Below are 26,720 nucleotides of genomic sequence, written 5' to 3' on the forward strand. Positions count from 1 at the left end.
AAATCCTGCTTTGGCATTTCACAACGGGCTATTATCTCATTTTAGTTCCAGGTATGAGTCATTCCTGCCAGGCAGTCATTTTACTAGCATTATGTATACTGGGAAATGGGGGAAAAAGAAGTTGAAAGTGTCTGTGGCAGGTGCTTCTTTTTAAACTTTGGCTACTCTCGTGTGTGTGATCAGAAGGGCTGCATTTGCAGGTCAGTAATTGGACTGGGCTGGTTTAAGTCCACCTTGACATTCACATTAGCAGTTGGGTTTTGTTTGTTGTGGTCCTGATAACCATAAAAGCATCTTTGCAGGGCATTCACCTCCTCAGTCTGTCATGCTGCATAATCACTACGTTCTTTCGCCAACTGATCCACCTGACAGGTCAGTGCCTCCGAGGCAAAGTGGGACTTGTGGCCCTAAGACACAACCGTCTGGAACATTGATGTCTTCGCTCACTGCGTACTGGTGGTTTGTAATCATTTGGAGGAGTATGTTTTAATTTGTGAGTCCTATTTTGCACATGAATATTATAAAGCCACATCCTTTTGTGTGAATTTCTCTACACATTGTACATGCGTTATTTTTGTATCATACTTTTCCTGGTCACCCAGTGGGATGTTTGTCACACAGTTCTGAGTACGTATATTGATTTTCATGTTCTTCCTGATGCTTTTCTAGGTTTTCTCAGGCTGTTCACTCATGACATAAATGTGTACTGTATTATTCAGAATGACTATCCTCCTCTGTCTATATTTGCAATAGAAAATGAATTCATCTTCAGTGATAGACGTGCAAAGGAAAGGTATTCACTTTGTGTTTTTTACATGTTCAATAAAATACACATATTAGTAAAACAGATAAGTATGCCAATTTGATTGTTTAATTTTTAGATTATTAATTAATTTAAAAAAACAGTTAACCTGCATTTTATTTGATGTGCTTGTAATTTAGAATATTGACCACAAGATGACACCATGACCAAATCTTTTACATACATAAACATTGGCGTACAACCAAATTGTATCGGGAAGTACTTTTTGTTTAATGACAATATGCATTTCGACACCACAGAAAAAATAAATTTTTATGTAAAAACTCTCATTAAAAGTGAGCTTTACAGTAATGGGCTATCCTCATATGTGTCATTGTGTCTGCATTAGATGAATATATATAGTCTCTTCTTTAAAAAAAAAACACTCATATATAACTAGTAAATTCATAAGTTTGAAATGTGTCACGAATAATTGAATAAAATCACCAGACTGAATGATTTCATTTAATCAAATCATTTGTATTTTTTATAAATAGAGGGAAAATGCATGCATTGAACAATATATTTGCAAATAGTGCATCTTAATAGGAAATTAATATATCACATTTGATATTAAACTACCTGTCCATATATTTGAATGGCATCTACCTATCTTAAGTGTTCCTCCAACATCCAAGTTTATCCACCCCTAAATCAAACAGTTCTGGATGAGGACTTGGGAAGCACTTGACGCCGTCCAATAGGAATTTCTGCCTGTCCCTTTATGAGGCGTTTCCCTGGGAGAGGGAGGAGGAGGAGTCGTGAGCTACTTCTCTGAGTCGCAGGTCTGTCTCTTTTGGATGGGAGGCGCTGCACGTCAATGAGCATTGGATCCATGGCAACAATCATGGCAGGTAGGAGATCCGACGCTATTTCAACCTTTCCCAAATGTCCACAACATAAATGATCTTAAAACGGTTGACCTCAGTTAGCGTCAAAATGTAAGGTGCTTCCTTTTTTTCATCAGAAGCCGAGACACGCCAGAAGCTGCTGCGCACTGTCAAGAAAGAGGTGGGTGGTTTCTTCAAGGTCTAAAAAAATATTTAAAAAAAACACTGTTTTTTTTATGACGATTCGAAATATAATTCCTTTCCGAGTCGAGGTTAGTCTATTGGACTGGTTTTATTCCACCGTTTCCTTGACACCTGTGAAATACCGTGCTGGATGCTCCTCCTTCAAATCAGTGAAAGTACAGCATGTTTTATTTATTTTTTTCCTCTCCGAGAGTTCTATTTATTATGTGAATGAATGACTCTAAAAGGTTCAGAATGGAAGAAACAGATGAAATTGCTTTTCGTTTTTGGTCGTGTTTACAGCAAAGCAGAGAATGATATCTCTTTGTCAACAACCTATTTAACCGGATCCCCTTGTGCGTGTGCGCGTGTGCGCGTGTGCATTTGTTCAGTTTTGCTTCTTCAGTATTGCTCATCATCATCATCATCTTGTCACGCACACAAACTTAGCCTGTGCTCGGATACCCTCCCCAACCATAATAAAATAGCCAATAAAGTGATCTCACTCTTGCCTATTGCTGTTCAAATATGAAGAAAGTATAGGTTCCATTAAATGTATTTATTGCAATGCATGTTGAAACCAGGAAAGCAATACAGTATATCTCTGTATCATGCATTGCATGGAAACATTTTATTTTTTTTCTGGTATTGTTTGTATTTTTTTTTTTTGCATGAGATGTAAAAGATATCTTTAGCATAATATTCAAGCAACCTTTGGTAAAAAATATCCAGTGTTTAAAACCATTTATTAATACTGTAGATTTACCCATATGGTTAATATTTATTATTTGAGGTGAACCAGCAAACTGTGATATATTACATTGCAATCATGTGAAATCAATGATGCAATAAAGTAAGCACCCTAATACCTTATTTCACTCAGCTGTTGAGTAGGGGAATTGAGGGAGTAAATAATTGAATGATAATTAGTGCACAGAGGAAACTGAACCCTGTTGAGATGCAATTGATGAAGTACACTCGACAATTATATAGCTTATTTCTTTTTTTTCCCTAAAATGGAGATGTAAATTATAAGGGGCAGACTCAACGATTACCATTGTGACATCACAGTTAAATATGTAGTCAATTATTAAAGTAATATTGTAACATTATCAGCTTTCAAACAACAATGAAATTATTAAGGATTTCTAAACAGGTGATTTAAAAACAATTATTGGGCTTGCGAACCAACATAATGAACACAAATGCGAAGCAGCACGAGGCTCAGACAAATTCTGCTTGGTTGATGCCAAGAGATGCATTAAATTGGGGAGACAGCTCTTGGAATTGTTTACAATCCAAATTCACAATTTGCCTTTCACAAAACAGGGCTGTTTTGTTTAGAGTGAACTGGAAACAATTCATCTGACTAACTTGGCAATCATCAGCTATTAGCATTAGTAAGGCCTGCTACTTATCTGTGTGCATTTGAATGTGTGTAACTTGTTTATACTTGGTCATAATACAAATAATAAAATCAAAAAGGCTAAAAAAACAACAGACATGAGAAGTATGCTTCAAAAATTGGGAACATCATAACACATTTTTTTACATTGCTTTATAGCATGGACAGCTGTGGGAATAATTTTGTATCATGTAGATATATGCAAATAGGATGACACAAGGGCAAATGAATCACTGATGCGTTCAAATGTTCAGGGTACAATAATTTTGTCATCAAACAATTCCAGTACGTTTCTGTGAATGATGGATAGATTTTGAATAATAGAGGTTGCTTGTCTAAAGGTCTGTGCCAGACATTTTATTATGGTTTTAGCTGAGGTAGGAGCGTCCTTCTGTTTGTTCTGCTGAGGAGCTTCTCACTTAATGCATACGCTCGTAATCGTCTGGTTACCATGGAGATTCCCAACACACGCTGAGGTCCTCATTTTCTAAAAAATCAGCGGGAACAATTTGTTAGGTTCTGTTATGGGACTGTCATGCTTGTTTTTGCTGTCTCACTGTCATAGGAATTTGAACTATATTTACATACCTGTCAAATTATGTTTTTTCGCATATTATATATACTTTTTCATCATTTTAAAATTGTGTACGACATATAACAACATTTATACGGAGAAAAAATGCCATTTCGGATCGTCTCGCTCACTGGTAGCAGACGAAAATGTCATTGTCGACTGCTAATGTTGTCATGCTTTGATCACTATATAGATACGTATATAGGGCGTCAGCAAGCATTGTACCTAGAAAGTCGAGCTGTCAGGGACATACAGCGACATTTACAGAATCATGAATTTAGTGCATACAAAAGACACCCGACTGATTGGGCACTCCATCCATTGTTAAGTGCGCCTTATGTGAGTAAATATTTGCCGCGTTGTGTTTGTACGGTTTATTATGTATTATTATATACCTTAATAAAGGGAATTGCAATTTTTGTAAGGGGAGCAATTGGCCAAGGTTGATAGATATGTCTTCATTATTTGTTTTTTTTCTCAGCTGAAGGCTTACAATTTAACTTGGGTGCTGCAGACCTTAGTCAACCTAGAAATGAATGGTGTAAAATTTAATACACTTTTGCTTTGTAATGAAGTAATCAAAATATAGGCTGCATTCATAAAAGTGTTGTGTTAATACTTCCAATATCTTTCAATTCACTCAGTTCCGGAGGCATGAATTAAAAAAACAGGGCTGAATTTTTGTGAACAAAGCAGTCGTGCCCAAGCGTAAACAATAGCAGAGTTTTTTTCTTATTTGTAGCACAGGTGACGTAACACGATTATGGTGAATTTAATCAAACAGAAAGAAAGTGTTCTCAATATTTAATGAGTATGACAGGATTGAGCAATAAACCTTTGAATCTTCTTTAGTAGGAATAAACTAATTGGGCACATTTGTTAGCACTTAGGCATGGTAAAAAAATCTTGCAGTGCTCTAGAGACAAAACAGTATCTTTAATACTGTAGTTTGTGTCATTTATTTTTTTATGAGGAAAATGTGATACATTTGAAAATAGTTTGACTTTGGGGTATGTTGATTTAGGTTTTTTAGTCAAAGCCTTTGGCAGCCTCATCCTTTTAAAGAGATATTTAAAAAGTACAAAACGATATGGATTGACTTTATGTAAAATAATGTGTAGTAGATTTTAGCTCTGTAATGCTCAGGGCCTTTATGAAATTGCAGTGTTGCTGTAAAAATTCTTGTATTATATTATAATACTTGGAAAACAATTTCTTTTTCAAACTTTATAAAAATTAAATTCCATTCTTTTAAATTTTTAGGTTGACTCTAAGAACAAAACTGAGATCCAGGGATTGAAAATGATTAAAACTTTGGCAAAATGCACTTTTTTTTTGCTGTGCTGATTTGTTTGGCGACTGTTTTTGTTTGAGTCTATATTTCCAGTTTATTTGAACTTCCTCCCCAAGGATATAAGCAAAATCAAAAACTCATGAATGTCTGTTGTAATGTAATGTACATACTGCACGTATGTATATATTTTTTGTAGAAAGACAATAGAGGGTTGATTTAAAAAGGGCTACAATCCGTTGAATAAATCGTTATAGCTTTGAGAGTGGACACGGAACAAATTGAACTCATAAGTCAATGCAAACAACTGTATTCCCAAATAGTGACAATATTGGGGCATTATTTGATTAAGAAATGCCTTTCTGTGTCCATGAAAGCTGAGAAAGATTGTCTCTCTAGTCTATTTCATGCTGCATCTGTTCTTTAATATCATTAGCCTGTCCGGGTGTTCCTAGAGATGTACACGTGTAGGCGTCCCCATATGCACGTGGTCTCATCCACCTGGTTATTTGCCATCAGTCCACTCCAATGTACTGTCAAATAATGTGGCCCATTATCTACAGCGCACAGGAGGTCTGAGGCAGCACAATCCTGTTCTGGCACTAAATCGGTTTGAACGAGACCTCTTATTTCCGACGGCTTTTATATAACCATTCCGTGTCACCCCGTGTTTGCGTTCTTTTGTGCACTCAGACACGTACACATCTGTTGCCAAAGAAAAGAAAGAAAAGATGGAAGAATCAGTGAAGCAACCCGTGTCAGCATATTTATTGGTCTTCTGTTTAAATACTGTCGTGTTTTGCGAAGCATTAAGGCAGTCGCATCAAATGATGGCAAGATTTTATGTAGAAGCTATTGCGGAGAAACAATCAAACCTTATTGTTGTCCCAGACAGCGATGGCCATTATTACTAGGAGATAATTAGGTGCATTCACAGCATTGGTTTGGGTTGAATGGGATACAATCTGGCTGTGCTGGGAGAATTAAGAAGCGATATTTTATATAGAAACTCAACTGAGGTTGTGCATTGCCGAATCGAACCCAGTTAAAAACGAAATTTAAGGCAATGCTTTGAGGCTCCGAATGAATGATAAGCAAGACCTCACATGATGTTTTGTAAGGATTGCATTGTCAGCTTTTCCCAAGCTGTGATATGGTTGGGTGGAACTGGAACGCAGTTATGCCCACACTCTGCCTTACGAGAATTTGTGTTCACGCTTAAAGGAAAAAAAATCTATATTGTCATGCAGATGTAGTAAATCATTAACACGTACACCAGCAGTTGTGCTTGCATGAGCGGGCACTCAATAAGGTTTCTTTCATAAATCCAAAATGACCTACCCTTCAATTTATTTCATCATTTCTAGTTTTATAAAGAAATCCTCACAACTACTTATTCCAGTGCAAGTGTAATGTGGAACAGAACAATGCACATTCCATTTTTGATATCATGTTCCTCTTCAAGCGACAAACAAGACTTAATCAACAGCCCGTCGTCTTCTAGCAGCGCAATAATGCACTCCGTTTCACTTCAATTTTCTTCAAACACAATAATCAAGCGGATTCATAGCGATCAGTAAAAATGTTCAACTTTCATGGATGAACGACAAGTCTCAGTTGTCTAAATCAACATTTTCGAGGATTAGATGTTTAGCAATGGAGATTCTGTTTTTTTTTAGAATCTGCTATTACAAAACTGAATTGGAATATCCCAAACATTCTTTATCACTCTTGACTGATTCCTCCTGGATTCAACGAATTGTGGGACCTTAATTTCCCAGGCTGCTGCAAATACATTCATCAAGCTGTCACAGCTACAACTTTACATACATTTCTGGGAGCCATGGTGGTCTCATTTTCGTAAAACTTAGTGCAGCATGAAAATCTGGCACTTTGTTCCCCTTTGTAATTCTCTTGCTGCTTTATTTGTTTTCTTTATGATGTATGGTCGTATTCTTGACAATCCTGAGTCCCTGAATTTGAAAGTTTTACCAGTATATTTTAGTATGTTCCTCTCACAATCTGATGGGGTCTTTCTCAAGGGTTTCTACAGATTTAATGACGTTGCTATGGTTGCTGGATATAAAAGGATACTCATAAATTGATGTATCGGGGAATTTGTCCAGGAATAAAAACGGATGTGGGGATAAGTACATTTTTAGTTGTTGTGATTTCATCTAAAAATGTTCTTAAAATGCTTTTCGAAGATACCAAATGAGCACCGATTTTGACACGGTTCGCTCTAGTGAAGTTATTATGTGAAGAACTGCTTTCATTTAGTTGCTCCCAGAGATGAATGAATGTTATTGACGTATGCGTGGCCTTTGGCAGAACTGTACTGTGAAACACGTGTTGTCTCCATGGCAACCTGTAGACTGTCTGTGCTTGGACACTTTAGCCTAAGGAATACATCTGAGACCTTAAAAGTAACCCAGAGAAGAGACAATTAAAATTACTGCTGCCAAAAGGCAAGAAATCTACGTAATAAGGCGGGTGAATTAAACATGAAGATGTGTGTTTATGGGTGGCTTGTAGCAGAAATAATTGTTGTTGATGTTGAAGTTACAAAGATTACTCTTCCAATGATGATGATGTGCAAAATGACTTCTGTTTATTCGACGCTTATCTGTTGTACAGAATTTTTTTTCCGGGGTAAACTGTTTTCTACCCTTTTGCTTTCCGTTTCAGAGAATTAGATTTTTACATAATGAAAGGATTATTCAAAACGACTCACGATATTTTCAATTTGCCAACGTTTATTACACCGATCTGTCTATTTGAAATGCCAGTTGAAGCAATTTGGAAAAGACCAGGCGCTTAAAAACTGGAAAGAAGCTTAGACAGATGTACCTGGCAGATCCATTACAAGTTGATACAATCAACAAATATTGTAGCTAGCTTGATGTCTATCCCAGTGTGCAGAGAGAAGCTTCCTTGGAGAATTATAGCCACTGCTGTTCTTTTAGAGGATGCCATATTTTGGGTATTTTGATAGGCATTTTGGCAAAATAGTTTTCCTATCAATAAGCATTAAGATGAGTGTGTCCCTAATAATTATTACTTTTAAAAAAACTCTTAGGTTCCTTTTTACTACAGCAAGTGACTTTAAAATGACACCAGATTCAATTTTGGACAAGAATCCATTCAATAAATTGATACAAAAAGCTTAATAAGGAAATTAGTTCCTTATTAGTCTCATTTGACTGAAAAAAATCTGCACTAAAAAGATTTTCACAGGCCTTCTATTCTCTTATTTCCATTCTGTCATTTAGACAGACACGCACTAGTTAATGTAGAAGTACTATAGTAATATTAAATACTTCATCCAGTGCGGATATCCACCCTTTTGTGAAACTGTACATTTTGTCTCCCCCTTAATTCCTCCCCTTAATCACCCAGAGCAAATGATGATGAGGCTTTATGGTGGATAATAATTTTGCTGATGCCAGCTTCAGTGAAACAAGAGAACTTTATTGACAGCTGGCAGATTGAATGATCAAATGCTGCAACTGTTTGAGAGAGCGTTGGGTGATATAAAGCCTATCCTACCATTGTGTGCCCCTTTAAACAGAATCTGTCAGAACGGCTAACCCATCTATGGTCAGCCTCAAAGCCCCTGCTTTCTTTAAAGCTGCTGGTCCAATATAGGATGGCCTAGGACCCTTGTGCACCCATGGGCCTGAAAGCTGTCAGGGTTGTTCAAACTCTGCATTTCATTTCACAGTTAAATTAATGTACGCCCACGATAAATAAATACGCTAGTCTGAACATCTAATGTCAGTTTTCATCAGTCTGATTTTCATGCCAGTGCCATATTGAGCAGAATAATTCTCCCTGAAGAAAGTGTAGGAATGGATGAAAGCTTTCGTCTAAATCATGTTTTTATTCTGAAAAATATATATGGGTTTCAACTTCTCTCTCATTTCATATAATGCAATTTCTAGCTCCTTTCACATTTTCATTTTGTGTACTATATATATATATATATATATAGTACAGTATATATACTATATACTATATATAGTACAGTATATATACTATATATATAGTATATATAGTAGTATTCAGTACACAAAATGATGTGTATATGTATGTGTATATATATGTATATATATACACACATACACGGCAGCATCAGTGTGGTGGTCGCACAATCGCACTTTGCTATTGATTTAATAGATTTTCTTAACTAGTGTTTCTCAGCTGTTGTCAGGACAACAGGGACTAACCCAATTCCTGGTGTTATCTTGAAAGCATGAATACATAACATTGTTGTTTATCTTTTTGCACAAAAAGATGTCATCGTCTTTTAAGACAAAAAAAAAATCAATTTCTCCCTCTCGAGATAGAGAAGAGGTTTGACGTAGACTTCCAAATATAACACGTTTCAATTCCTGGGCAGGATCCTCTGGGTGAGAGCTGGTGACTCATCCAGCAACTTTGCACTCATCCCACTCAGTTTTTATTCCCTTTAACTTGTCTACGACAGTTCTTGTTAAGTGCCTGATTAGTCTACCTCAATGTATTTCAGGATGCCCTGCTGATTATTCTGAAATATATTTATCATCCATTCAACAATCCCCTTAGAGACTGTGTGTGTGTGTGTGTGTGTGTGTGTGTGTGTGTGTGTGTGTGTGTGTGTGTGTGTGTGTGTGTGTGTGTGTGTGTGTGTGTGTGTGTGTGTGTGTGTGTGTGCAGCTGTGGCATATTAATGAGTGACTCATCCAGCATCTGCCATGTCATTGACAGGTGAAGCAGATTATGGAAGAAGCAGTCACCAGGAAATTTGTTCACGAAGACAGCAGCCATATTGTTTCTCTTTGTGGTGAGTAAGCAAGCATATAGATGGATCACACCCATGCTTATTTATAGAATGTACCCACTGAACAATCTTACAAAAAAGCTATCAGACTACATTATATGCCTCACATTTTTTAATTGATGTAAATATATTCTTTATTTACCATTTATATCACCAGCGAAAAGGGAATTCTTCAAAGCAGGTGGCATTCAAATGCAAGGTTTTTTTTAAGCTTTTTAGAAATCACCTAATCTCACCTGCCTGTTGATGGGAGGAGCCTATCTAACTCCGCCCACTGCGAAGCACCTTGTCCTCTGTCCTAATGCGTGTAGTGTTGAACTATTACCCCCCCCCCCTATTTTGAAAGTTTTTGTGCGACACTTAAGTAGCTACTTAACTCTGCCCTTAACAAGTCATTTTTGCAATTGTACTTGTGTCAAACTGTGACATTTAATGTTTTTTTACACCAAATGTTGAAGCATGATATTAATATAGTGTGTGAGAAACACACTTCCCACGTGCAAGCCACACTTGTCTGGTGTGCTGCTCAGAGCAAACAAGATTTATTTGTGGAGTTCACTTATAATTTTCCAAAGACTGATTTTCATTTGACAGAAAACTTTTTGGGGGTAAATAGCCAAACCAGTGTACAACCTCGTTCATACAAATTGAAAAACACGATTAGATTCCTTTGAAAGAGCATTGCATAGATGTTGAACTTTAATCTGGTCCCACTGGCACAGACTTATTTGAACCGCTCTGATGCATGCAGCAGTGGGTGCAATTAAACCTGTAAGTGTCCACCAAGCTCTTATCAAATATATTCCTTCAAGTTTTTTTGGATATTTTACCACAAGTTAATTTGTCTAATTCCCCAACATACCTCAGAATAGTTACAACTGTAAAAGCTACGGTCACCCTGACATTTAATTCAAAGTATTTCATATTCCACACCAGTGAATATGTTTTTAGAGCCTGGTCGGGGAGGCACTGGAGAACCGAAAGGAAATGAGATCAAATTGCTTGAAAGACAGAAGGTTCAATCAAATCTCCAGTGGTTATTGTGTAGCGCGAGTAGCATGAGTGATTATAATTCTTGCATTTTAAATCCTGGTAAGAAAAGAAGCTCAGTGTAGTTCAATCGTGTTATTCCTAAATCTCTTTTTTACAACTAATTAAAAAGTTATGTAAATACGGAGTCACACTCTACATGCAGTTTATTAAAAGATGATTGAATGTCTTCTTTTACACAATGATTGTGTTTCATAATTAATGTGCTAGGTTTTGTGTTTAATAGTGCATTGAGGAGAGAGTGTCTTTAATATTCTTTGCGTCAATATAAACATTATCCACTGGCATTTTTAAAAGCCTAACTGGTCAGTCGGAGGAGAGTGTTTCTCCTACCATCATCTATCTTAATGGAGACTAACCAGTTGATGATATATCTTCTCCATGCTCTGTTCTGGTTTGAGCCCCTTTGCCTCTCTTCTCTCTCTTCTTGCCATCTGATCACTGTGGCCCTTGTGACCACCCTCTTTGGGATGGGGTCCGTATAGACTGGATTTTAGCAATTGGAGGTTGGGAGTCGAGTAAGAGGAGCTCCACCAGTTCTCTCGGGAGCCATCAGCCTCCAATATCGTGGCTACTTTGACGATTGGCCGTGGGAAGTTGGACACAATGGGGAGCGAGAAAGTGGCATGAAAATAAATGACGTGACCAGTGTTGCATTATTTAGTGGCGGTCATGGTTCTGTGGTTCTGCTTTAGTATGAGATATTTTAGGGATTGTCTCTTTTAGAACGTAGTGTTTTTAAAAGGTCTACACACACCTGATTTAATGACTGAGATTCAAAATCAAATCAAATTAACCATTTTTAAAACTTTCAAATAAGATAGAAACATTAAATAAAAGTACATGTCTTTTGGTTTTGCATTTTATTTCTATAGGCTGATTTAAACCTTTTTTTAAATTTTAAATGGGGTTATCTTTCTGCCGTGTTTTTATTATCCCAAGCTAAATATTTTACTTTTTTCAAGAATGTTAATCAGCAAATAACAAGATTATAGTACACTGTATGATGTCTTTTTGGGATGATTGTGGATTAAAAAAGCAGTGAAAGGGGACATTAAGTAAAAAAAAGACAAGAGAATGTTACGACCAAAGAAAGGAATTTGATAAGACAAATTCACACTACTTCTAAAGCATTGATCTTGTCTTGACTAAGGATTTCAACTGTCTTTTTTTTGTCTTCATACAAATTCTTTGTCTAAATAAATATTAAATCCCATGATACTGATATTGACAAGGCTGAAGTTAAACCTATCTGGGAAACTGGTATAGAAAAAAAAGTGGTGCTTATTTATGTAGCAGCAGGAGACAGGAGAAGGGATGCTGTATTTGAAACAATCAGGATGATGGAAACACAGATTGTGATGTTGATGAGCCTTGGCCGCGCCTACCAAACACTCCCTCGCTCTCTCGCTCCATCCCTCCCTCCCTCCCTCCCTCCCTCCCTCCCTCCGTGAGCCCTTCCGAAGCTCCATCTCGCCATCAACAGGGGTTGCCACAGCAACCACGGTCTTCAATGTGACCCCATGTGAACAGAGGAACAGGATTAGTCCTGAAGAGGACTCAAATGTCAACACTGCTCCGGGCGCTGCCACGTAGGGCTTGGGCCAGAGGCTTTTCTGCTCTTTCCTTCTAATTGTGCTAAAGGGCGATCATGACACGGTTATATCATATGTGCAAGGCAATAAACTGCAATGACAGTTATCTGGATTGAGATCATTATTTTTTGGTCTAAAGCAAGAAAATCAATGTAACATTCATATACAAATGCTTGCATTTGAGTTTGAGAGTCCAAGTTTTGAAATTGCCTACATTTGCTTTTGAAGTCTTTTCAATCTTCACAAAATAATACAGATCATAATAATACAGTACCAAAAAAATGGGTCGTATAAAACTTACTTTAGCCTTAAACCGAAGACGGTGTTTTAGTTGTACCTGTACCTTGTAAACACCATATTTTAAAAAGTAGTTTATTGTTGTTGTTTTTTCTGACTCAAACAGCTGCGGTGGAAGCATGTGTTTTGCACGGACTCAAACGTCGAGCATCAGGCTTCCTCCGAAGCAACAAAATAGCCGCGCTGTTCATGAAGGTGGGCAAGAACCTTGCCCCGGCCGAGGAACTGTGCAAGAAAGCCCAGGAGCTGGAGCATATTATTGAGTCCAAGTGAGATACGCACGAAAAAAACAACCATTCCACGTCGTTATTTCCTAACTATTTGCGACGTGTCATTGCAGACGGAGTCAGAGCTTGCAAAGTCAGGAAAGCATGCGCAGAATGCCTCGGCTTCCCAATCTCACCCCCAAGGCCGTTAAAAACTTGTGGATCCGGACAGCTCTTTTCGAGAAGGTGCTGGACAAGATTGTCCTCTTCCTGGTAGAAAACAGCAGGTGATTTACAAAGTGTTTCAATGTCATTTGATTCACCTGTGTGTCAATGTGTTCGGGTCTGGTTTAAAAGAACATCGTTCCCACCGGCCTAATCTTGTTCCTAATTATCTGTCTTCCAGTAAATATTATGAGAAAGAGGCTGTTCTAATGGACCCAGTGGATGGACCTATCCTTGCATCTTTGCTTGGTAATTTGTGACTTTGCTAGCAAGCGTTTGAAAAGAGCTTTTCAAACACGCGTGTATTTGCCTCATGAAAGTGTGGGATTTTGGTAGTCTTGGTGACTGAATTTAAGCTGAAAGCTTTCATATCTACCCTTTCCTGTGGTGGTAATTGCACCTCTAAAAGCTTTGTGTAAATTACTGCAGGGTACCAAATTTCAGAATTAATCACATTCATAATCAGAACTGATGCCTTACTAGAGCTGTCTTTCATCATAATTATGATAACAGTTACATGTTGTGAGTGAGACTGTCTGGGATAACAATTATTACATGGGTGCTATTATCATGGTTCTCGGTAAGTGTGGAAGTGTATTTCACACAGAAAAGATTCAATATTTAGAACTTTTCACACCCCGTATCTCATTATTAAAATTAAAATAGGGGTCGAACCCTGTTGTAAAGCTCCAATATTAGCCCTTTTCAACATAATTCTAATCAGTTGGAGTTTTGCCGATGAACCGCCCAAATATTCTTGCTTTCCCATAAAATAGTAAAGGCTATTTAGACACTCAGGATGATCTAGTGGCATTTTTTCATTCGATAAAAGTCTGACTCCAACCAATCAGATATGCATCCTTCCTGAAATAGTGATTTGTATGTAACTGTGCACCTCCCCTGTGACAGTGGGTCCTTGCGCTTTGGAGTATACAAAGATGAAGACAGCCGACCACTTCTGGACCGATCCATCGGCTGACGAATTGGTGCAAAGGCATCGCATACATGGCGGCCACTGCAGGCAGGATTCGCCTACCAAGAGGCCTGCATTGTGTGTATGTATACCAACGGCACTTGTACTTTCATTATTTTCTGGTTTTGGGTCAAGACAAAATATTGCCTTGACACAAATGGCAAATAATGAGTGCAACTTTTGAGTGGAATCATCTTTCTGTTTTGGACTAATCATCTTTCAGATCCAGAAGCGTCATTCCAGTAGTAGCATGGACGAGCGCCCGTCTCCCTCGCCATCAGCACGCGATTATGTAGAGTCACTGCATCAAAACAACAGGGCAACACTGCTCTTTGGCAAAAACAATGTGCTCGTTCAGCCGGTAAGTGTTAAGTGAAAAAAAATCTAATTTGCGCCACACAAACAGAATATAACAAAAGTATTAGAAAGACTTCACAGTGTGATCCAGTACAACAAACTACCACTACAATATCATGATAACAAGAGTGTTAATCTAAATTCTACTTGGCAGTGTCATGTTCCCTTTTGTGTCCTGCCCGTGTGATTGTATGACTTTCACCTGCTGTGTCTGTTTTGGCTCTCCTTCTCTTGTGTGGCCCAGGTGTTCGTGATTGTCATCAACCTCTGTCTGTGTATTTAAACCCTGTGTTTTTGTGCATCCACGTCTATCAGTGTTTACATGCACTGTGTACTTGATGTGACTCATGCTGGCCTCATGCGAAGCTTTTTTTTCTGTTTGAGTAATGTCTACAAATGTCTAATGTGCAATTTGCATACTTAAATACTTTGTGCATGACGTTAACATGGTCCTTTATATGGCCTATTTCATTTAAATGAACAGGATTTATAATTAAACAAAATACTCAAATATATGGCTTTATCACATATACATCTGCAAATGTGACCCATTCGACAAATTTTAAGCCTGAAACCTGAAACCCTCCGTTTATGGCAGAGAGACGACATGGAAGCTATTCCAGGTTACCTTTCCCTGCATCAGACGGCTGATCTCATGACACTGAAGTGGACACCCAATCAACTCATGAACGGCTCTGTCGGCGACTTGGACTACGAACGAAGGTGATGATGATATGTCTGCGTGTGTTTTTGACAAAAATAAAATTGCAAGATTACTGGGCTACTAGCGTAACACTGGATCACTGAGGTGTTTCTGAATAACGCAGTGTGAGTGTGTATATCTCCGAGACTCTTTGCAGCGTAAACACAGCTTCTCTAATTAGGCTTATTTTCAGCCGGCAGCCTGCAGGTGCTTTATTGACTGAAACACTGTCAGACCAACTGGCAAGCCACGTAATATTCCTCTGTCTGTTTCTATGTGTGTGGTGAACTACCGTGTTTTTACAGTGTGTATTGGGACTACGCTATGACGATCCCTCTCGAAGAGATTGTGTACTTGCATTGCCATCAACAAGGTAGGCAAGATCAATTTAAGACATTTCTGCACAATTAACTACAGTAATACCTCGTTTATCGCGGTTATTAGATTCCAAGACCCGCCGCAGTATGTCAATGATTGCAATGTACTTTTATGTTGTCAATTTAATATTCCAATGCTATGTTCTTCTTTCAGCAGTCCAAATGGCCAACACAGCTTCCATGCTGTATTACCAAAAGTGTTAGAAGATTTCTTTCTATCGTTAGTCTCGACCTTCTTGATATAGCAAATGGTAAATTCGAGCAATGGTGGATTCGATCAGTGGCAGCTTAAGTTTCCCCTTCCTTGGATTTGCTTCTCCTTCCTCCTCACTAGTCGGAGACGCACTACCAAAGGCACAAAAGTGGCCGGTGTAATACTCCCCAATTGTGACTCGCCTTTATTACTCATTCATGTTTTTTATTATTGTTTCTTTTCATTAATATTTGGTGGATCCAGATTTGGGGAATCCGCAATAGGCGATCCGCAAAACGGCGAGGTATTACTGTATATACATTACATGCATATGTGTATATCTAAATATATATGATGTTATTTTTCCTTGTAAATATTTTTCCTACAGTTGACAGTGGGGGCACAGTAGTTCTGGTCAGTCAGGATGGCATCCAACGGCCTCCACTCCGCTTCCCCAAAGGAGGCCACCTGCTCCAGTTTCTCTCCTGTCTGGAAAATGGTCTGCTTCCGCATGGCCAGCTGGATCCCCCTCTCTGGTCTCAGAGAGGAAAGGTAAGCACCCGAGGTCATCTCTCTTGATGCACTTCAGCTAACTCTTGTTAGCTATTGTGGCAGAGAAACAAAAACACCCTAGTACTAAATCACTTTTTACCTGATCAATAAACCAATAATAGATTTAACAGCACAGTTTAGGACTCCTGGGATTTATGTTCTAACTACATGCACCAGCACACATGATGAGGTTCTCTTTGTTTTATTCTCTGCAGTGCAAGCAAACGGAACAATAGAAAACACCCACGCTTGTTCGAGGACTAATAATACGCCGAGGCATGTAGACACTCGTCATCTTAAATCCACAAGGATGACTGATTTACTTTCTGCCTTTTGTAAAGCAGAGGTTAGATTTTCATCCTCGTGGGTTTCTTCCTCTTTGCGTTTTTTAGCAAAAGTTTGCCATAACTTAACATATACATACATCATCCGACCGAATTGAATGGAAAATGGAAAAATAACAGTTAGTGCAGTTCTTATCGCAGCACGTTAAGTTTTTTTGTTTGCCTATTCGAGTCAAAAGATTTATTCTCTAACATTGCTCTCATTTATTCAGAATATGGATATTATTTTTGTCGCAGGGTAAAGTGTTTCCAAAGTTGAAGAAGAGGCTTCCTCAGGGATCTGGATCTGCAGACTCAGTCTCAGATAAGGAGGAGGAAGAAGCCACAGACTACGTCTTCCGCATCCTCTTTCCGAACAGCCAGTCTGAGTTTGGTGAGGCGTTTGACATTTACAAAGCATACATTTTTCTTTGGATTTTGGTCACGTTTCATTTGCTGAGGCCACGAGAACTGAGGGTTCGTCAATACAATCTTACGTATACGCTATCCCAACACTTGTGACTGAACTATCAGTTGATACAAGGGATACACATTGTCCTGAATTTGTTATAGGAATATTTAGCTTTGATTCCCATGATCCAATATCTTCCTGACTTATTGGTTGGCCTCTGGACAAGCTCATTGATCTCAACCAATAATAGGATGTCGGTGAAAACATCCTATGGCCTTGTCACACCTTGGTTCATTCATTACGACAACGTAGCTTTCAATTTACTGAAGGATTGGACAAGTGATGGATTAATTAAAGGCACATTGTAGTCTAAATTTCTTTGGCAGGGGCCGTTTTGTCTTCCAGCTCTACAATGGCCTTGTGTATAAATAGATACAAAATAGAATAACACAATTCAGATTTTTGGCAAAAAAGGCCCCCATAGAGACCTTGATGAGTTATTATTAAATCAACTTTATTGTCTTAATACTTTCAGAATCAAAAGAAGAATTTCTAACAAGAAAGCTTGCAACTTAGCAAGTAACGTGAAATCAATGTATATAATTTGCTTTTGCGGGCCACAATATATTGTGGCAGAACTGCACCTGCAAATCAGACGTTTGAACAGCACAATTGCATCTAAGCTAAAATTATTTACTCATCTAGCTGCTGATGCACAGGAAGCAATTATGTGTTGATGGCGACAGTAATGATGTGCGTGTGGGTGCCTTGTGCAGTGACTCCACCAGATTTGATGGACCAGAGCCCTGCAATGTGGCACCCCCCTCTCAGGAAGTCTTCCTGCTCATCCTGCTCCCAAGGCAGCCTCTCCGACGGGTCCACGCCCAAAGGGTGCAACCAAGAGAGGTTAGAGTAATCAAAACAGGGCTTCAGATAAGCTTTTGCTTTGCTCTAAACAATTAAGGATTGCTAAAGCCTAAACACTAGATGTACACATTTAATCATGCAAGATATGGCGATGAGCAAAAATATGCGTGACATTTTGCACCGTGATGGGAGAAAGTGTCCTGATGGTGAAAATAAGCTAAGCAAATAAAAATGGTAATTGAAACCAAGCAAGGGAATTAAGTTGATGTTTTCTATATAACAGCTTGAGTTGGATAAAGAGCTTTCTTACCTTCCGTTCATGGTAATGATCTGAAACAACGGTAGCAAGCAAAATCAGTCCTTCTGTACTATGCGAATATAGAGAGCCAGAGCTCTAACATTGTGGTCTGATTCTCTTTTTAGGACTCCCTTGAAGCTGCTTTGTGACAACATGAAGTATCAGATCATCTCCAGAGCATTTTATGGCTGTATGTGATCCTTTTCGTTTTCATACCAAGTCACCTTTCTGGTGGAATTGGGTGCCTTAAAAATGCATTTTCTCCATATCATTGGACTATTGTTGGCAAACAATGAAATAATATAGCAAGGGAAGAATGGGAAAAGGTCATGTGTTCTAATCAGATTGTTCTACACTATGGCCACATCCAGGTAGAAAGGATGATAAGGCAATACAGTGTGCATGTATTGTAGCAGTTTTATGATCTAGACTGTTATATGACCAAATAAATGTTAGTGGCCTTAGAGAATAGCAGGGGGAATTCATCTATTTTTACGTCAAATATCGTTCCTTCCCTATTGACATAGACATATGACCATGTTATTTAATGATGACAATGACAGTAGAACTACTGAGAATAAAATTGTGAAAGAACTCTCACACATGAATTGGCCTCCACAGAGTTTATCACATTGGTAAGTAATAGGATGCAGAAAATAAATTGAAATACAATCTATAAATAATTTGAATTTGGTTTAAAGGAAAGAAAAGGTCCTGTTAACAACCCCATCAAATTTTAATTAGATATGTGCTATTTCTGCTCGTTGACTGTTTGTCTCCTTCGGACAAAACTGAAAACATGAAATACATGTGCATGAGATGATGTATTTGGGGAAAAAAATGCAATTGTAGCAATTTCTCGAGTGTGTGTATCAACTGTCAGGGTAAATCTTTAACATCCCACTAAAATCTGTCAAAATTGGAAAGGCATTTTTACTATACTGTTTGAGCAAACCTGAATGAAGGTAGCAAACTCATATGTGGGTGCACTTGTTTGCATGAGGAACAAGATGTTTTAAAACATGATTATTGTAGCTGTAACATTCTGTTCCTCCTCCCGCAGCATTCATGAATACTCTTGAAGAGTGAATCTTTTCTAATAGGAATGTCATGACTGAATAGCCTATATCAATGCTTCAGCACACACTATCGGCCGTCTTCAAGGGAATAATGTCTTAATTTACAATAGCCTCTCTAATAGGATCAAATATTGTCCTTTCTTGTCGACTAGGGTTGGCGTATTGCCGTCACCTGTCCACAGTGCGCACTCACCTCTCGGCGCTCGTCAATCACACCATTGTGTCGCCGGACGTGCCGTGTGATGCTTACAAAGGACTTACTGCAGATGTGTGGCAGATGTTCCTGCAGGATCGAACCGTGAGCATTGTGCTATTTTTTCTTGTCAAGCTTAAGCACACACACACACACACACACGCCGACGCGCGCCCCCTTACCGCCCGCCGCTGGCCCTCTCTCACTTGCCACTCAGCCGTCTCCTCCGTGCTCATTCTCTGCTAATTACGTTGCTCACATCATTAGCCTCACAGCAGTGTGCATGGAGCGTAGCTAATGGCTCTGTCAGTAAAAATGTCCACGTCGGGATCGTACCATGTCAGCTTGGTGAATAGTATTCACTCTGGGCTCCTGGTTTGTAAAATTAACATGCATCAATTTGTCCTACTATACAGAAAATTGATTTAGAAACAATTCTGTACCTATTGGCCAAACATCACCACTCTGGAAAAAAAATAGTATATGTTAAATGGAGATGATTTAGCTATCTGTAATATATATATATAATAATAGTAATTATTATAATTAAAATACATATATGCATCACAAATTACATTTTTGGGCATGGATATTATTTTGTCAGGGTGGAAAAACCAACATTATACCTTGAAGTAATAAAAAAATGGAAAATATTGGCAAAATTGGTGTTTGTCAATGTAACAAAATAAAACTATAGCTTTATATAGCAACCACTTGTTTTCGAAACGGTCGATAAAGTCACTTCTGAACAACTTGTCCACCTCTGTAAGTAGAGGTCATGCCGAGAGCAGCTGTCGTTGCGAAGAGAAAAAAAAACGCACATAAGTCGCACCTGGGTATAAATTGCAGGCCCAGCCAAACAAAACTGTTTTTTAGAATCCAGAAAATGCACTAGTATATGAAAAGGGCCAAATCCACTCTTTTGTACACAAAAATAAGAATATTCTTTTTTCCCTCCTCCAAATTTCAAATAAAGACCTACAAGGAACAAGAGCTACTCCGTTTGGTCTATTTTGGCGGCGTGGACCCTTCGTTGCGTAAGGAGGTGTGGCCATATCTCTTGGGTCATTACCAATTTGAAATGTCTGAAAGAGAAAGGAAGGAGGTGAGACATTTTTTTACAATTCATTTTTTTTGATGCTCATGAAATCCTTTCCCCAATGGACTCTACATTTCTCATTTCAGGTGGATGAGCAGGTGCGATTGTGCTATCAGCAGACCATGCGTGAATGGCTCGGCTGCGAAGAGATTGTTCGACAGCGGGAGAAGGCTCAGCATGCCGCAGCCTTAGCCAAATGTTCTTCAGGGGCCAGCATGGACAGTACCAGCCCAAAGATGGTTCATCATGACTCAACCGTCAGCAATGAGGTGACACACCAAGACAATTGTACAAACATACATCAGATCGACAAGTTACTTTAATCCTCGTGATATTACAGGGGAAAGGGACCTGTTCTGGGAACATATTTGCTGTTCCATCACAGGAATATTAATTTGAGTAGTATGTAGTTTTAACATGTCAAACTACATGACATCTGACTACATTGTGATGGCTATCTAAGCCCATAAATTGAAGAATTACAGCTATGTCAACCCCCCGCACACCATTGTTTGGGCTTTTTCTGCTTAAGGAGAAACGCGGTTCTTCTGAAATGATTTTTTTTCATTTCACAAATTCCAATCAAAATCATCCTTTTTATTAGTTTCCTCGATGCTGTGTGCTCTCTTAAGAGCTCTTTTTCCAGATCTAATCTAGCCAGGGTTCTCGTTTTACTGCCTGACTAATTTAGGTTATTGCTATTAAACTTGCTTGAATTGACATATTACTATATCTTTGTGACAATATTCATTTCTGAAAAGTCATGCAGCAATATCATAACACGATTGTCTTCATCTACCAGTCCCGGTCCTCCGTGAGTTCAGATAGGCAGAGTCTGGCTCGTCTGCAGAGTGACTCAAGCACCAGCACACAGGTATCTCGTTCAATCACTCAAGATTAACATGTCCTCATTCACTTACAGTTAACCATTCAAATGTAAGCGGCATTTAACTGTGCGGTTGCGGAAAATCTTTCAACTGCATCCCTTCACTCTCTTCCTGCTAGTTCTTCACATCATCCCATCCCTTCCCCTGGAGTAGTCTGCTTCCCTTTGGCTCTATCTTGCAGGTGTTTGAGTCTGTAGAAGAGGTGGAGCCTATCGAGACAGAACCCAAGAGCGAAGAAGCCAAGCAGGTGCCAAAGATGACTAATGGGGCACTCCACAACGGCCCAAGTTCTCCCGACTCCGGCCATCCTTCTTCCCGGAACTTCTCGGTGACATCCGGCCTGTCTGACGGCTCGCTCAGCACAGAGGACAGCGGCGGACCTGAAGCTGCTCCCAGACCTTCGACCAAACCACCTCAAGACTCGGGTCTGACCGAGCAGGAAAAACCAAATCCGTCCAAGCCCGAAGTGCTAGGCATACGGGAAGAAAGCGAAAAGTTGGAGGAACCCAAAGTAGAGAGTGCTCAGAGTGATGACGTTGTCCCAATAGTAGATATTCAAGGAAAAGAAGTGCCTAACAACCCAGATAGTACAATCCTAGCAAGAACATGCACTGAATCCCAAGATCCTACTACACAACAAGTGAAAAAGCAAGATTCCAAGAAATCTGAGCGGCAGGCTGAACTCAGCACAGTAGAAGACAAATCAAGCCAAGGTGAGGCATTAAAAGAGGTGAGAATCATGAAAAATCCCAGATTGTCCAGAGTTGACGTGAAATGTCCTTTATCAGGAGACACTGGGGTGTTCAGAGCCAGAGGATCCTACTGCACACCCCAAAAAGCCGAAGCTCAGGTCCTAACTGAATCGGATGAGTCTCCCTCAGCAATAGAGATGGAGGAGATTCCCAAAGCCAGTGTTTCCATGGTACCCTTGAGCAAGAAAGACTCAGAGGACTTGAATTCTTACACGGATCTCCGGCCAGAGGGCGGACAGGAAAAACCCAGTCCTGAAGGAACTGAGTCCATTTTGTCCGAGGAGCCGGAGATGGAGAGCCTCTACCCTCCCTTTGAACCGCTGGATGGATGCGCAGACATGGAAGATGCCTGCCCTCTACAATCTTCTTCTGGGAGTGCCTTCTCTGTACGTGCCGCCGTTATTAATAACATCAATATTATTTTCAATGTTCAGACTCCCAATGAACCAATAAGTTGATGCAAATGCTTTGTCTTCTGACTCTTCCAGCAAGAGCTTTTAGACTTGTACACGTTGAATTTACATCGCATTGAAAAGGACGTGCAACGCTGTGACAGGAACTACTGGTACTTCACTCCTGCAAACTTAGAAAAGCTCCGTAACATCATGTGCAGGTACAACAAATAGTGTCTCAGTTTTGGGTAATCTCTCTCAGAAGCTTTTTGATTTGCCAACATGCAGTCTCCCTTTACTTTATTCATAATTATACCATCTTTGGTCTAATTTTGGCATGGTATGGTTTACATTTTGGCATTTACGTACATTCTTTTTTTCTGAGAAATAATTATTTTTTTGGATGACAACAACAAATTACTCTAGCCATTAGTAAGATTATTTTATTTCCAAAGGGAAATTCAATTGAAGTTAATTATACTATTAACCACTATGTATTGATCAAATGATCTGAAAATACAAACTTTAATTCATGGCTTCCACTTTCTCAATGGAATTGCAGTAGTAATGCACTTTACATGGGAGTCAGCAGGTCTTTCCTCTAATGTCCATTTGGATTCAAATGCAGCACCTCTGTTCTTAACAGAACAATGTAAAATGGATCACAAATTCTTCCACTGCCTACGTGTGCACATTCAGCCAAATTTTAGACACAAGTCAGAAGGGGATGTAACCTTGTGTGCATTCACTTAAATTTTAGTAGCATTCATTTTTAGAACCTTTCATAATAGGTCTTTTTCCTCTTTGACCTTGCCATCATAAGAGTCCCCGCTTCTTTCTTATTTGCTTTTATTGTCAACATTTCTCTTCCAAAATTGTGTTATGTTCCGATTTCTCTTGTTCCATTTGTATTTATATCTACCATTTTGTTTCAGCTGGGTTGTGCCATAAGTGCTCTATAAATAAAATGGGGTTGAGTGTAGACGCTAGCAGGGAGCCGGGTTTGCACATTTATGTACACACGAAAGAAAAACACAAGAGCAAAATAGATGACAAGTTATCTTGGAGCTTTTAAACAGAGTTGTTTTGCAAGCAAGTCCTAACATTCTCAACCCGAGTCTGACCATAGGGTGTGCTTGTGTTATTGAATAGAGAGCTTCACAACCAGTGCAGTGCAAGTGATGTTTTGATGGCTTTCCTGGTTTATTTGCAGCTATATCTGGAGGCACCTTGACATCGGTTACGTTCAGGGTATGTGTGACCTCTTGGCTCCGCTTCTCGTCATTCTGGATGACGGTGAGTCGCCGCGCTTGATCGCCTCTCCTCTCTCTTCCCTCCCCCGCTTTGTTGGCCCGAGCAGCTTTTTTCATGGCTTCCTCTCACTTGCTCTCAGAGGCCATCGCCTTTAGTTGCTTCACGGAGCTCATGAAGAGGATGAATCAAAACTTTCCACATGGCGGTGCGATGGATACTCACTTTGCCAACATGCGCTCTCTGATTCAAGTAAGCCACGGTTTTTCACAAGCCAGCACAAATTGTACACGTTTCGGCCCAAGTTGCTGTCTCCCCAGCGACCGCACTGATTAGTATTTTTTTCTTCCAAATCTTTCTTGATCCCTATTTGATCAACTTTAGATCCTGGATTCAGAACTTTTCGAGCTGATGCACCAAAACGGAGACTACACTCACTTCTACTTCTGTTACCGCTGGTTCCTTTTAGACTTCAAGCGAGGTAAACGCAACTCGTGAAATGAGTCCGAAATGAAACGAAGCGTGGTCTTCAACGTGTCAAACGAGGGGTCTTGTTAGCCACTTGAGCAAGAAAGAGTTTAGTAATTGGAACATTCCTCCACTTGAATATACTTGTGGACAGGGATCAAAGCCCCTGTGTTCTTTTCTTGCAGAGCTGGTCTACGATGACGTTTTTGCAGTCTGGGAAACCATCTGGGCGGCCAATTTTGCTTCCTCAAGCCACTTTGTTCTCTTCATCGCCTTGGCGCTGGTGGAAATCTACAGGGACATCATCTTGGAGAACAACATGGACTTCACTGAAATTATTAAATTCTTCAATGGTAAAAATCACACTGCACTTTTTGCCTTGAAATATGACTTTAAAAGCTCCAAACAGCAAGCATACGGAATGTCGTAATGGAACAATATCATTATTTGCTAAATACGTACTACATTTTTTCAATAGGTGCCCAAACAAAAACAAATGTTTTACCTCCCCTTAATACGTTTTTTTGTTTTTTTCGTTCTCCCTCAAATTTGGAATCATGCATTTAAACTGGTTTGCACTAAAGCGGGTCTACGCTAAAAACTGAGAAAATGATACAATGTAATGTCAGAATTCGGCATTGAAATGTGATACAAATCCAATTGATATGATTGCTTTTTTTTTCAGAGATGGCTGAGCATCACAACATCAAGCAAATTTTGACCTTGGCGCGAGATCTGGTATACAAGGTGCAGATGCTGATAGAAAACAAGTGATAGGGAATTTGTCTTCTTTTTTCCTTCCAATCAAGTGTAGTCATCTGTAGCAACATCACACGCACGCACCCTCATGCACATACACAAAAAAAATGCCTTTATTATCGTCGGTTGCAGCCCCAATTGAGCCTCAATGACCGTATGCTCCTCTATGTTATTTGTGTCGTCAACAGGTCTATGATAAGAATATGCTTTATAGAGTAATTATCAGTATCTGCCAATATGTATGATGTGTTTTATGTAAAGTTCTTTAAGTGTCAATGTTAGTTGGAACAGGTTTAACTCAGTCGCTGCTTTTGACGACGATAGACCTCAATGGGTCTTCGGAAATGACGTCCGTCGCCGTCATCGGCAGCCAAGAAGTAAGATTGCTTGCACATTTCAGAAGAAATTGAAAAAATATGTTGATACTATTTTTGAATGATTGCTTATTTATGAAAAATATACTGTATGTTGCATAAACTTGATTAATAGCCAGTGTTTACATGATAAGATTATGTTTCAAATACTATAAAGTTCCTTACCTTCTCTCCTCATGATAAGGAATGGATGAATGTTAGTTTTACAAATACTATAATTAATCCCTATTTAGAGTTTAGTGCCACATTGGTGATTTTCCATTGTCAGTGTTGCCAATGTTCTCAAGCTGCCTTCCTGCCAAATAGGATGTCCTTCTTTATGTCATTGTGACACAATTATTTGTCAAAATATATTCTAAAAGTCAAAAAAACTCACTTTGGAGAGCCATCCTTTTTCTTTGATTGTTGTTTTTGTTCTGTGAACAGCTTAATATTTTCTACGTTGTGTCACTTGGATTTTTTTGCATTGTTTCTTCGTTTTTGTTTCATGTTGAAATGATTTGAAGCAGTTTATATTATCAAGGTTATCAGAATTCTGAAATGTTTTTAGTTTACCAAATGAGGTGAAAATGAAAGCTACATGTGCCTGCTTGTAATTTATTTTTAACGTTGCTTGCAAAAAAAAAATGACGAAGAACAGCCGTTTTAATGTTTTTCAATATTTAAGCATTAATGATGACAAACACTACACATTACAATATGTGCTTTTAACCATTTTATTAGTGCTCATGATTTTCTCAAATCTCAAGCTTCCTATTTATTGCCTCTGTTTATGAATGTGGTAAAATGAATTGCAATGATGTTTCTTATTGAATGCTAACTGATGTTGTCAATAAGCTCAATTTAATTTAAATTCACATCATTTGCCATCTTTTGAAATTCTTGTATTCGGATTTTCATTCAGACATTGCTATTTTGGTAGAACTTGTATTTTTTATTTGTGCCAAGTTCTATCTGTGTAGTGTAGGACAAATTATATTCTGAGAGCTCATATATGATATATATTAAATGGTATATGTTATTGTAACATCAGTGTACTGGGAATCATCTTTTTTTACTGACACAATACACTAGCCAGCAAAAGAAAATAAAAAATATATATAAGTATATTTATACCAACTTTTTGGGAAC

At 38.8% G+C, this 26,720-nt stretch overlaps 1 protein-coding gene across 2 annotated transcripts; it reads left to right on the plus strand.

Annotated features, from left to right (window-relative positions):
• Positions 1 to 1,547: 1,547 nt before the first annotated feature.
• Positions 1,548 to 26,621, plus strand: LOC144195771 (small G protein signaling modulator 1-like). Of its 2 annotated transcripts, none has more exons than XM_077715601.1 (25): positions 1,548 to 1,656; positions 1,770 to 1,813; positions 9,835 to 9,910; positions 12,956 to 13,118; positions 13,190 to 13,342; positions 13,462 to 13,529; positions 14,190 to 14,335; positions 14,477 to 14,614; positions 15,209 to 15,333; positions 15,619 to 15,686; positions 16,272 to 16,435; positions 17,017 to 17,152; positions 17,947 to 18,076; positions 18,461 to 18,525; positions 19,567 to 19,712; positions 20,584 to 20,712; positions 20,793 to 20,975; positions 21,509 to 21,580; positions 21,712 to 22,731; positions 22,834 to 22,958; positions 23,951 to 24,033; positions 24,131 to 24,240; positions 24,373 to 24,469; positions 24,642 to 24,809; positions 25,142 to 26,621. In XM_077715601.1, exons 1-25 carry the CDS (start codon positions 1,623 to 1,625, stop codon positions 25,228 to 25,230), a joined length of 3,732 nt encoding a protein of 1,243 aa, XP_077571727.1. In that variant the 5' UTR covers positions 1,548 to 1,622; the 3' UTR covers positions 25,231 to 26,621. The 2 variants fall into 2 exon arrangements, with proteins under 2 accessions (XP_077571727.1, XP_077571728.1); XM_077715602.1 differs by having other exon boundaries at positions 21,775 to 22,731.
• The last annotated feature ends 99 nt before the right edge of the window (positions 26,622 to 26,720 follow it).

The sequence above is a fragment of the Stigmatopora nigra genome, chromosome 4 (genome assembly GCF_051989575.1).
Source record: "Stigmatopora nigra isolate UIUO_SnigA chromosome 4, RoL_Snig_1.1, whole genome shotgun sequence".
Lineage (NCBI taxonomy): Eukaryota > Metazoa > Chordata > Actinopteri > Syngnathiformes > Syngnathidae > Stigmatopora > Stigmatopora nigra.

Bases quoted from the DNA above. Each gene is read 5' to 3' on its own strand.
- LOC144195771 (XM_077715601.1), top strand. From the start codon at position 1,623: ATGAGCATTGGATCCATGGCAACAATCATGGCAG. The intron at 18,077-18,460 runs GTTAGAGTAATC...TTCTCTTTTTAG, and splicing joins AAAGGGTGCAACCAAGAGAG to GACTCCCTTGAAGCTGCTTT. The intron at 20,713-20,792 runs GTGAGACATTTT...TTCTCATTTCAG, and splicing joins CTGAAAGAGAAAGGAAGGAG to GTGGATGAGCAGGTGCGATT.